At 39.6% G+C, this 12,827-nt stretch overlaps 1 protein-coding gene across 1 annotated transcript in view; it reads left to right on the top strand.

The window, feature by feature from the left end:
* Positions 1-348: 348 nt before the first annotated feature.
* LOC139708254 (phosphatidylinositol 4,5-bisphosphate 3-kinase catalytic subunit alpha isoform-like) overlaps positions 349-12,827 on the top strand; it is a 64,074-nt gene continuing 51,595 nt past the window's right edge. Inside the window, exons 1-2 of the mRNA XM_071620228.1 lie at positions 349-694; positions 8,774-8,983. Coding sequence (XP_071476329.1) covers positions 349-694; positions 8,774-8,983 — 556 coding nt within the window. The remainder of the gene's footprint in view (positions 695-8,773; positions 8,984-12,827) is intronic.

Below are 12,827 nucleotides of genomic sequence, written 5' to 3'. Positions count from 1 at the left end.
AGTGAAAGATGCAGTGAAATGAAGGCATAGAATATGTTGCCTCAATGGCATATTGAATAAATGTTGCTCATCTTCACTGCTGCTGCCTCTAACTGTAACAGCAACATCAAACTGATGATTCCCCTGAAGATGTTGCTTTGGTATCAGGGTATCTTCATCACCAAAGTAAGTGATGGCAAAACTGGTAATACTGGAAAAAAGAATGGGAACTTCACAGAGTAATTGCGTACATAATCCATATTCAATGCAGTAAACATGTAAGAACTGCTGCAGAACCAAGCAGGCAAGTTCACTTAGCAAACTATGGATATGAGCAGCTTTGTAAACCGCTCTTGATATCATTTCAGGATGCCGCCTTCATCAGGGGAGCTGTGGGGCTCCCACCTGATGCCCTCCAAGATCCTGGTGGAATGCCTTCTGCCCACTGGGATCATGGTGCCCCTGGAGTGCGTCCGGGAGGCCACCCTGGAGACAGTAAAGGCCATGCTGTGGAGGGAGGCCCTCAAGTACCCCCTGGCCCACCTCCTTGGTGAGGCCAACTCCTACATCTTCGTCAGCATCACGCAGGATGCCGAGAAGGAGGAGTTCTACGACGAGGGGCGCCGGCTCTGCGACCTCCGCCTCTTCCAGCCCTGGCTGAAGGTGGTGGAGCCGGCCGGCAACCGTGAGGAGAAGATGCTCAACTATGAAATTGGTAAGCAATGTTGGTATCAGTAATTTGTGGTTTAAAGGGATGGTATAGTATCGGTTGAGGTGTGGATTCAGCCTTTAACTTTTTGGAAGATACTTAGAAACCACTCTATGAAATGTTAAAGAGTGAGGTTCACACAATTCTAAAGAAGAATTCAAAGTTTATTTGATAAAAATCGGTTTTTAACTGGCTGAGATATCCAAAAACAAAGTAAAACAAAGCGATCCTAATGAAAGGTGGTTTCCACCTTTTATTAACATGCTTTGTTTTGGATATCTCAGCCATTTCAAAATCAATTTTCATCAAATTAGCTTTGAATTCCTCACAGAATTATGTGCTATTTCATATTTCAGAAGAGGTTTCTCATTTTCTCACAAAAAAGTTGGAAACCTGAAACCCCATCTCAACCAAAACTACACCGTCCCTTTAAAGCGAGAATTGTCAGTTTTGTGTTGTTTGAAGGTTGGCATTGGTGATGCAAATCAGGAAGAGAGGTCTCCACTGCTAGCGCAGCTTCAATTTCCAGCTCCTCACTGCTGCCACTCGATTGCCACGATTTTCCTCCCTTTACACTCTGCCCATGTTGCTTCCCTCCGCCAATCTCCTCTTTCCAGGCTCTTCTTTTGCCAAGCAAAAGTCCATTCAAACTTTGATTATACACATGGTGTTACTGTACATGTAAACCTCTCTTTCTCAATTGTCTGTTTTGTTTTCTGAACAAGGGGCTGTCACCAAGGGATAATCGATTGCAGTTATCCTATAAACTTAACTTTAAATATTTCTGTCTTGATTAGGCCTATATTCTTCAAATTCCTATAACTGTAGCTCCATCTCGAAAATTGCTCATCAAAAAATGCTTTTCCACAAAATGTAGTACTGTAGAAAGAAGGAAGAAGAGTATGTATGAATACTGTAGTAAGAAAGCTAGCCAGAGATAAGGGAGAGAGATAGGGCAAGCAAGAAATCTGCGATGTGCTTCGTTGCATGGTAAGGGAGTGTCTATCCACTAGAATCTAACAGATGATGTTATATCATCATGTCTCCATATCTTTGTATGTATCATGTTGTATTTAATTACAACATGTTATGAAATACATAAGCCAAATAAGGCAAAAGAGCTGTGAATCATATCGCCCCCCCCCAAAAAAAAAAAAAAAATAATAATAATAATAGTAATAAAAATAAAAAAAATAAAAAATAAATAAAAAAATTATGCCAAATCATCTCTTTGGAATGTACAGTAATTGTATTCTGAAATGTATACAATCATCTCTTCTTCAATCTTATACATTTTTAACCAGAGAGGCAGTATCTCATGATCTTAATCTCGTGCCATTGCATAAAGACAAGAAGAAGAAGGAGACAAATGTTTTGGTGCCCTTAGCAATCACGAATAATCTGTGTAATTACTCTGGTCGCTGGGCTGCAGATGCATTAAACATTCTCTTTGACCCTGGCAGTCACATCATAGCTCATCTACAATGTAATAGTCTAATCATTTAGACCTTTTTCATAAAGTAATGTATCAAAGTAAAGTTACTACAGTCAACAGTCAACTTTATAGCATCTCTGCAGTACACAAGTTGCTGCAAAAGTCGGAGAATGTTAACTGAATCTGGCCAAGGTGTGTGTTGTTAATTTGCTTCGCAGCATGGGATTTTTCAGCACAGATTTGCCTGTCCTCTTTGGAGCAGAGAAAAACAGGTCTGAGCGCCAGACTAATCCCTAGCGTGACAGGGCAGGTTCATGCGTCAAGCTCTGGTAATGAATGGGAATGTCATCAAATATGCATTTTCCATTCAACAGTACCAGGTTCTAGAAAAGTGAGCTGAGGTGAAAGCTGGGGGGAAAGAACAGAAATTGGGGGGGGGGGGGGGGGGAGGGTGGAGGTTTATCAGAAACCCCTGCGCCACAGTTCCATCTTTCTAACTCCAAAAATTATTCTGAGGGCGCTCCTGACACGCACACTATCTGTCATGGTATCGCCACGGAGGACTGATAATAGGGACTTTTAGATTTCGCACCCAGGACGTGGACTGCGACGTGATGACATCATTTCATGATACTGCGCATGCTCCAGATTTTCTGGCACTTCCCTCCAGAATCGAGAATGCATCCTCGAAGAATTTCACATCCTCCCAGAGTGAGGACAGGCAGCATGCGCAGCTTCTATTTAGCACAACGATTATGACGTCACCACATCTGTTGATTTGTACTCACTGTCGACTGAAATCTAAAATGGTTTTACTCTGGTGTTGACGGGAGTCGTCGGGAATGGTTCGCTCACACTTTCGGGCGGCCTGACCGCTGTCATGTCCACACAATATACATGTAAAAGTCCCTGATGTCACCGAATTTCAAATGCTCAGATTTTGGTACTACTGTGAGATATTGCACAGTCTCAGGTTTGCAATGAGATTGGGATGTTCCAAAGCCACTTTCCGACTTGCCAGTGGCAGATACACTTTGTAGGTCATACTTTCAGAAAATGAAATGAGCAGTCAGTTGCCTGTTTTAAGTTTTCTTGTGTAGGAAGTCAACCAAACCAAATAGAGAACTCATCTACATATGTAGATAGCCTGCCGCCAAAAAAGTAGGCTTTGAAGTGTAAATGCAGTGAAGCATGCTGGAGGTATTTTATCATGTATACAGTTCACTCCTGTTATAGAGAGCACAGTTATAACGGAATTCCGGTGACAACGAAATAAAATTTCAGGCCATAACATTATCTTCTCTTGGTTTTTTATTGTTTATTTGTTCGGTTATTACAGAATTTCGATAGGGGAGAAAAAAACTGCCGGTCCCGAGGACTTCATTATAACGGAAGTCCACTGTATAGGCACTTTATAACAACATCATACAGGGTGGTCAGATGCAACAAAAAAAATGCCAAAACGGTGAAGAACTATACAAAATGGTACAGCCATAGAGTGAATTTATACATCTGAAAGCTGACTGACAAAATGATGTACACATACAGTAATAACGAAACAATGTATTATGACAAAATGACATCTTTGATATAATGAAACAACAGTCAGGGCATCGTTTCGAACTAGATCGCAAGAATGTATCACCATTCCTTGTGCGTCTGTACATACCATTCTATGGTCACCATATTATAGAACACCATAGAATGGTATACTGTAAAAGTGGAAATTTTCGCGGTGTTGAAATTTTCACGCATTTCGCGCAACCAGCAACTAGCGCGAAAATAAAAGCACGCGAATATTTTTTCTTGCCATGTGTTCGTGTGAGTGATGTCTTGATTCCGTGGAATTAAAAACACACGAAACTCTTCTCACCCAGCCAAGCGCGAAAAATTAGTCGCGCGAAAATATCCACTTTTACAGTAGCTGGGTGCCTGAAGGGTGAAGGCCAGGCAGGGGCTAGAGGCAACATCATGACCATGACAACATGTGCAACACACATCGGTACCACGTTTTCCAGAAGAGTTGAGATTAAATGTGTCTGAACGAGTTTTGGTATAAACTGGTTTGTGTCTGAACAGGGGGATAGTGTCATGCTTCCTTAAAACCAGGGAGGTGAGAGGAAACCTAGTTTCATGTGTCAAAACATTCTATTTTGTTATGTGAGCGTGACAGAGCTAAGTGATTAGACTTTTAATCAAAATTTAGACAGATATCAAAGTTCTTTCTTTTCCTGCCAACTCACCCTGGTTTACATTACTTTCTACATCAAGGTTTGCATCTACAGATATACTATGGAGGTATAACATACAATATGTGACCCGCTACAACAAAATGATCCTAAAGTCGGGCGAGGTCGATTGTTTGAAAATTGCATGATATAATCCCCTAATCTTTCTGCTTTAAATTGATATATAACACATTTTATAAAAATAATTGGCTGCGGAGATATCGATGTTTAAAAGAGAGCATGTCGAGACGTCTGGAAAATCACTGTTTCGGGAAAAGCGCCCTAAAGTCTTCCTTTCGACGCAATCGTGATCAAGGGACACGCAAGTCAGTTTTCACCTCTGGACAATAGAAGGTAAGCCCTAGCAACCCCCAAAGAGTTCATTCAAGCACATCAGCGTCGGCGGTCTCCTCACCAACCAATCAGTGACCAGGATGTGAGAAGCGGCTGAGCATAGCGCACCCCGCCCGCACGCACCAGTCGACTGGGCAGTGTGCGAGCTTCACGCTTCGGTTAGCAGCAAGCAGCAAACTGACCAATGAGATCACTCTGGTCGTTGTTAGGGGCGGAACCTATCTGTGGCGCTCAATCCAAATTTTCGAACCAGTTTCTGCTTCGTTGAAACGCCAAAAAACATGGCTCAGAAGAGCGCTATGTTTTTATCTTTCCTTTCATCAGTTTGCTTCAAAGTTTTGACAGATGATAGAAGACATGTTAGACTCCAATAATATATCAAAAATCAGAAAATCGTAAGTTTTGACCAATTTTAATGCTCTGACTTCAAACTCGATTTTCACGGCTTCGACCGTGCGCGACTTTAGGACCTTTTTGTTGTAGCGGGTCACATATAGTGACAGGTTGCATACATTCCCAGTCGTCATCGCAAACAATTGCTGTGTTTGGTTCATTTCTGCCATGACTTGAGAAATTGATGTGCATCAATCGCATTTAAACACACCCCAGGGTCTGTTTTGAGGCTGGTTGTCACGGGGAAAAGCCTGGAAGATTGTGTTTTTGTTTTTGTTTAAATTGCTATTTCAAGACAAACTACTCAGTACCCCCTTCTCTGCCTTCCGCGATCCGATCCATTTGTTTTCGTCTCAGTCTCATTCTCCTTCCCTGGACAAAAATAGCTTGTTATTGTCATCTTCCTCTTGCTTTTTCCAGGTGATCGGTATTTTGTTTTTCTGGGAAGCCTTCCTTTTCAACAAAAGTAGTGACTGTAGCAGTGGCCACTTCTTTCAGGTCTTGTGTGTACAGTATTTTCTCTCTTCTGCATCCATGCAACCTTCCCAATAACAAGTTAAATATCAAAAACCAAATTGAGGATCCAGACAAGACAGTGTGTTGCTGTTGTAGTAGGTTTATAATTGTTGGTCTTTCATCTCAACTCTTTAATCTCATAATTTGTTTAAAAGATTGTATCTTTTGATTAATTGTAAGTAAATAACTTTGTTCCTCTGCTTTTGTATGTGTGTGTGTGTGTGTGTGTGTGTGTGTGTGTTGTAAGTATGCTCTCATTTTATGAATGCATGCAGTGTACAATTATGTATGTGCACATGATGGTACGGTGTATGCATACAGGGCTTTTTGTTAATGCTCAGACATGTAGTTATCATTCTCTAGGAGTGTTGTATAAATGTTATTAATAACTTTGATATAATCATTATTCCTGTGCTTTTAAAAAAGGTGATAAAAAAATTAAAAGCTCTTCTGGTTGTCTGAAACCTGCGATGACCACAATTGGGCATTGCATACATTTGTAAATCACCTGCACAATACGCAAGGCAGCGGCAATTTTGGATTTTAAGAATTAAGTGGTGGAAGGTTGATTCGGAGGAGATATGTAGTGTACATGCTGTGTATTATCGTCAAACAGAATAGGTGGCGGTTTATGGGTTAACATTTTACTAGACCTCTCCCCAAATTCACAAATTGTGCAATGTATGGCAATAATCCACATGTTCTCCCTTCATGATTGTACACCCAGCTATTAAAATAATTTGCTAAGCGTGAAATAGTGGCTAAGGTTGCGGTGGAACACTGCAGAGTTTGAGCACCGCTGAATATCAACATTGGCGAAATGGAATGCTGCAATATACATGTAGAAATCAATAACATCAATCGAACTGGATGTTTACAGAATTTCTGCCCGCTCTGAGGTTGTTTTCCGCTCTCTCTCTCTTTCTCTCTCTCTAGTATAAGTGCTTTCTATTGCTCATTTTTATGAGCAAATGGTCTCGCAGACTGCGGTGAATTGTAATGGATGTGTGATTACATTTCATCCATAGAGGCCGTATGATGGATGATGTGTTGGTGATGATTGTACTTTATAGGGCAAATATTTGTTTAACGTACTTGTTCATCATGTCCATGGATGTAAAAGGGAAAATCAATAGAAAACAGTTACATGTATTTTGTATCCCTGAATTTATAGGCTGAAGATAATTCATGTTTGTATGAATGGGGGGGGGGGGGGGGGGGGGGGACAGGTAGAACATATTTTTAGTTTTAGTACAATTTCTTAATAATCAATGAACTCATAATTTCAATATCTTCGATATCCCTAGATGCTCATTTTTAAGAATTACAATTTTTTTTCAGAAACAGTAAATTCTAATTGTAGAGTCAGTGTATTAAAAAGGGGGATTTTCGTACCTCAAATTCCAAGAAGAGTCCCCACCATGGGAGAGGGGACACCTTCCTCCCACCGACACCCCCCCCCCCCCCCCCAACATGCTCACTTCGCTCCCTTACCAAGTCCCCACTTTCATTTTCTCTCTCTCTTTTGTGAAGTGTTGAAGAAGTGAAAACAAAAGCACACCCCCCCCCAAAAAAAAAAAAACATCCAAAAATCTCCCCATTTGCAGAATATCTCACTAGACTGTTGTGTCAAGTGTACTTCAGTTGACGTAACTCAGTTTCGTAAATAACGTGATTACTCTTGGTTGATGTCATGGTTGTCATGGCAATGGCTCTCTTATTTCACGGCAAAGTGATCTTTTTTGTTTCCACAATCCATAAAGATGGCATTCAAACATGTGTTTGTCAGAGGATATCTTCTCCAGACTCAATTGGAAGGACAGTCTCGTCGTTATGTGTGTGACCTACACACACATGATGAAAATTGATATGATCTTGCACATTGGATGTAATTATTGTAATTATTGTATCATTAGTTTCATAAGTGTTTCTTGCTTTTTTTGATATTGTCTTTTCTTTTTATTTCTTTCTTTTTTGTAAATGTAATGACTGTGATGTGATGATTTCATTGGTCATGATTACCCCTCGAGTTTGATGTCATATCCGGAGTTCCTGAAATTATCAGAGTGCAATGATTCAACTTGCTGAGAGAGAGAGAGAAAAAGAGAAATGGCTAGATTTAGATTCCTGATTAGATTCTTTGTTTATGATGCATGGCATACACATAGAAATTCAGTTGCATTTTGCTTCACAAGAAGGTATGATGCAATGTGATCTGATGGTGCCACTCTGTTGAACAAAAAAAAAGCAATGTGTACCCTCACATTTTTAGGTAGTTATCTGTGCATTTTTGTGCAAAAAAAGAGAGTAAGATTTTACTTAGTGTTGAAAATACCATATATGTCCAATTATCTGCAATATGGGCATTTCCATACTAAAAGGGTACATCTCAGGGATGCCACTCTATTTCGACTGCTTCCAATGTACATTACCCACCCCCATATATGATCTTTTAGAGCAATTTAATGAGAAATAACTTTGCCCCAAAAAATGCTTCAAGGAAGAAAGAATTTTTGCGAAAATGAAATTTTGGGGTAACATGCTATGTTACACTGGACAGAAATCTATGTACTATTAACATTTGAAGGTCAGGGCTCTTTGAAAACTTGTTGCTTGTCAGCTGAATGCTCCAAATATTGATTAGGAAAGATGATATCAGTCCAAAAATTCTGTTAAACATTGTGTTTTTTGCATTTCTAGACTTAGTGGTGAAAGTATGGAACATGGACAGACAAAAATGCAATGTAGGGTTTATTGTCCAATTGTTTTGGTTGGGAGGAGAGGATTGATTGGGCGTATAATATAAGTAGAAGTACAATGTAGGGAATGAGAAGTAAAGAATGTATGAAATGTCTTTTTTTAAATGACAATTGATAATGGTGATGACAGTGATGATGAGAGTAGAATTATGTAATACCAATTATGATAAGAACCCTTGGTAATGTTGAGAATGATGGTAATACATGTTTAACGTTAATGATATTGATGATAACAACAATGATAATAGAGATAATGATGTGAGGATAATAATGATAATAGTAATGACAATAGTGATGAGTGATGGCAATGATCAAGGTATGACGATAATGATGGACAGTAATGATTATAAAGATGAATAATGGGGAAACTGATTGATTCTACCTTGTCATCTTACTTTAGGCGCTGCCATCGGCGTGCCCGTCAACGAGTTCGACTCCATCAAGGATCCGCAGGTGGTACACTTCCGGCGCAACATCCTGGCCATGTGTATGTCGGTGGTGGAGGAGCGAGAAGAGCAGGGGAAGTTGGGCCACGCCCTCTACGCTTACCCCCCAAACCTGGAAGCCTCCGAGATCCTGCCCACCCACATCATGCAGAAACTGGACATAGGTAAGACAGATCCTGGAATTCCGTTTCTTGGAGGATAAAGGTTTTTTTGGTTTTTTTTTCCACCTTGTTAGTGGCTCTTTGTATTGCAAGTCAAGTTTTGACTTGGGTTAGAAAGGGGCAGAGTTTTATGGACATGTGCTTTTTATGTATAAAGTATGAGTGCATGTGTGTGTGTGTGTGTGTTCAAAACAGAGAATTTGATTTTCTTCTTTTAAATGTATTTTATTTATTTGTTTCTTTTTCGGTGTTGGCTGTGGTTTTTGTTTAAAAATTATGTTGGTTTTTTTTTTGTGTGTGTTGTTGTTTTTTTTTTTGGTAATGGTATGATGCATTCAGTTCATAATTTTCTACAGCAAGGTAAAGATCTTGTTTACAATGTATTCCAGAGACCACCTCCTAAATAGAAATCACTCGGGGCTTTACTCCTATTCATGTCAAGAAACCTCCCTGTCACAGACCCACTGTGCCTGCCAAATTTCCAATTTGCACATAGTATGCATCGACAGGTTCCCGCCTGTAGCAGGTGTTATGAAATTAACCGGTTGTTTGCAGTGAAGGCCAACATCCCTGGATGATATTGATGGAGAGAGCACGGTTGTCATGACGACACAGCAATTGTTTTTCACTTTCGTGCCGACTCGAGCGGTGCACAGGAATACTGATGGTGGTGCGCTATTTCAATAGCGCGGTTGCTAGAAGGCACTCATCTGAAAAATATTATTTGCCGTTTGGTATTATGGGAGCTTGATGGGGATTACCTTTCAAATATTCGCACTATAAAGAGAAGCATGGTAGTGGCTGCTGAGTTTGTTTTATATCAGAAGAGAAAAAAAAACAGACAAATATTTTCCACATTTGGCAATGTTTGATTTTCACAAGTGATATCAATTATACAATACATACAACGTAGTACCAGCAGTACCCCTTGAAACTGTATTATCCTAACTTCACTGTGATGTCATCCTTGTTTAGATATTTTAGCCAAGTTGTTATCATTTGAATGAAACACAAAGGTCAAATTGGAGATTTCAAAACAAAATATTTTCCACTTGTGGCAGCGCTTGCTTTTCATTATTACCACTATCACAAGTAACGTCATAACCATATTGTAATTTTAGTATATTATCCTAACTTCACCATGACGTCATCCTTGTGATTATGATACACAAGTTGTTATTACCATCACCTAAATGTTTCTTTTTTAAAATGGAGAAATGCGGCCGGAGGTTATTTCTTAAAATTTCATCTGATGACTCTTGTCAATATACATGAACGTTCTCCATGAGTTAGAAAAAAGCTCAAACTTGCGTCCAGCCCTTTGCGAGCTTTCCTATCTTTGAGATTTATGAACCAAATACCACAGGTCTTTCAAATCTCCCCCACAAAACCAGGCAGGTTCTACAAGTGCCAGATGAATGTGAATTTTCAGATGAATGTGAATTTGATGATTGACGAGATGAATTGTATCTGTCTGAAACCACCCTCCAATAATCTGTGGTTGAGACACAGTGTTGAAACACTACCTGTAAAACCAGACGTTTTTGTGTGTATTTTGATTTTGCAAATTTCGCGATGGCCAAGGTTTGCCAAATTAAGATGCACGCAAAAATTCTTGTCTGCTCTATACATGTACATTGCATGCAATGAATGCCAGAGGCAATTAGAAAAAATATTTTCATGCTGTGAAAAAGGCTGTTGGCTCTAATTCGTTAATATTTCTGGTTTTACAGTAATTCAAATATCATGAGCCCAAGTTAACCCTTCTCCTTGCCCTACCCCCGATTGTTCAGCAATTGGCCCACTCATATTTATGGAGAAATACTGCAATACTGCAGTATTGTGCATGTTATTTTGATATATGTGAGTTGAAACAGACAGCAAAATACCTCGCAGAATGCATGGTTAAATACTGTACTATCTAGGGTGATAATTTGAACTCTGCATAAAATCTGCATGCAAGCATGTTTCCCTATATTTTGATGTGGGTGCAAACAGACAGCAAAATACCTTGCGTAGTGCATCGTGAAATATTATAAAATGGGTTCAAGAATGTAGCCAATTGGAAGCGCTGAAATGAGTCACGTGTGCGTGCATTATTTTCTTCAGGTATGCACTAAGAAGAGTCTCTCTTCCACCTCCCTGGCCTGACGTACGTCACAATGTTTACACTAGCAGTGCGCACTCAATCAGTTGTTACAAGTGCGTCACGCGCTACTATACGCGCTGTCAATCCTGTAAACAACTTCTAGTTCGGGCCGCGGGCTGCCACAACAGCCGGCAGCCTTTCTTGTGCATAACAGTACGTGGCGTACGTATACTCTTATACGTACGTACAACTGTACAGTACTTATGTGCGGGATTTCCGAGTGCGACGTGCGTAAATGTTTGGGACGAACATCTTCGGACATCTTGACTTTTGAGCGAGTGCTACATGTAGCTGACTGGTATTGACCCACAAAGGTACGTGAATAATGCTGTTAGTTTTCGACCCATTTTATAAAACAAATGATGCACAGGATTATTTCGTGGCGTTAGTGAAGGTGCGGCTCACTCTCGAGTATTGACAACGGTTGCAACTAACACACTCTATCCTGTGCATCATTTGTATACTGTACTATCTAGGATGATAATTTGAACTTTGCATGAAATGTGCATGCGAGCTTTGGATGTGAATCATGTCGCGATATGGCAGCCATCGCACTGTGGTATCTTTTTCACATGACCTGACATACTTCGTGTGTTCTCCTCCTAGGAGATTATATAATGCACTAGCAGCACCCGTGGAAATCCACGGGTCTGAGTGGTTTTATTTTTTTTTCTCTCATATATACGATTTTGCACTTTTTATCGATGAAATAAAAAGAAAAGTTTTCTCATTCTTTCATCACTTGTGCTCTCTTCTACCCATGACCACCATCCCCCCACACACATTTTCGCCCTCGCAGAACAAACAAACAAACAAACACTCAGGGAAAAATCACCAAAAAACGCTTATGAGATTCTCCGAAAGTTCTGCCCACAGATTCTTCCCGTCTGAACTGGGAGATACTATTGACACTATGACTTTGATATTAATTATACCCCCTGCTCTTGCATCCATGCAGGCACCCGAGGGTCAAGGCATCGCATTTTTTTTAATTCCTATTTCTTTTCCCACGTTATGAGAGAAAAATATATTTTCGTCTTCAATTGCTCCCTGATTTTGTTTTTAATCACCAAAACTTGGTTTGATATATCATAGAACCATCCGTTTATCTGCTTCAGACTAAACATCATCATTATTATTATCATATTATCATTATTATTATGCCCCTACTGTTATATTATTATTGTGATCATAGTCATTAGGCTTTATAAGTATAAGAAACCCGTGGAAATCCACGGGTCTGAGGGCTTCGTATTCTTTCTTTAATATTTCTTCACCACGTTATGAGAGAAGAAATACACAAAGAATATTTTCGTCTTCATTTGCTCCCTCATTTCTGTTTTCATAATCAAAACTTAAGTTGATGGAGCTAGAACCGCCTGTTTGTCTCATTGATACTGTTTATTGTTTTTATTATCATTATAATCATTGATTATGATTATGATTATGATTATTATCATTATCATTATTATGAGGGAGGGAGATCATAGTCATTCGGTTTCATTATTATTTTATATAATTCATTGACATGGGGATGACTCAAGGGAATTAAGAAAAAAAGTTTATCGGTCAAGGATAGTGAATCTTTTTGTCCGTCATGCAAGGTTACTCTCAAGGTTACTTATTTCAAAAAGCTTCATTATCATTGATATTTCATAATGCACCCCTCCCCATTCATTTGCACTGGCCTATTCTCTT

Source organism: Diadema antillarum, unplaced genomic scaffold (genome assembly GCF_040938485.1).
Source record: "Diadema antillarum isolate AM-2024a unplaced genomic scaffold, OU_Dant_1.0 seq00001323_RagTag, whole genome shotgun sequence".
NCBI classification, from domain to species: Eukaryota; Metazoa; Echinodermata; class Echinoidea; order Diadematoida; family Diadematidae; genus Diadema; species Diadema antillarum.
Note: the sequence above shows the minus strand (reverse complement) of the source record. Positions and strands in the feature narration are given on the sequence as shown.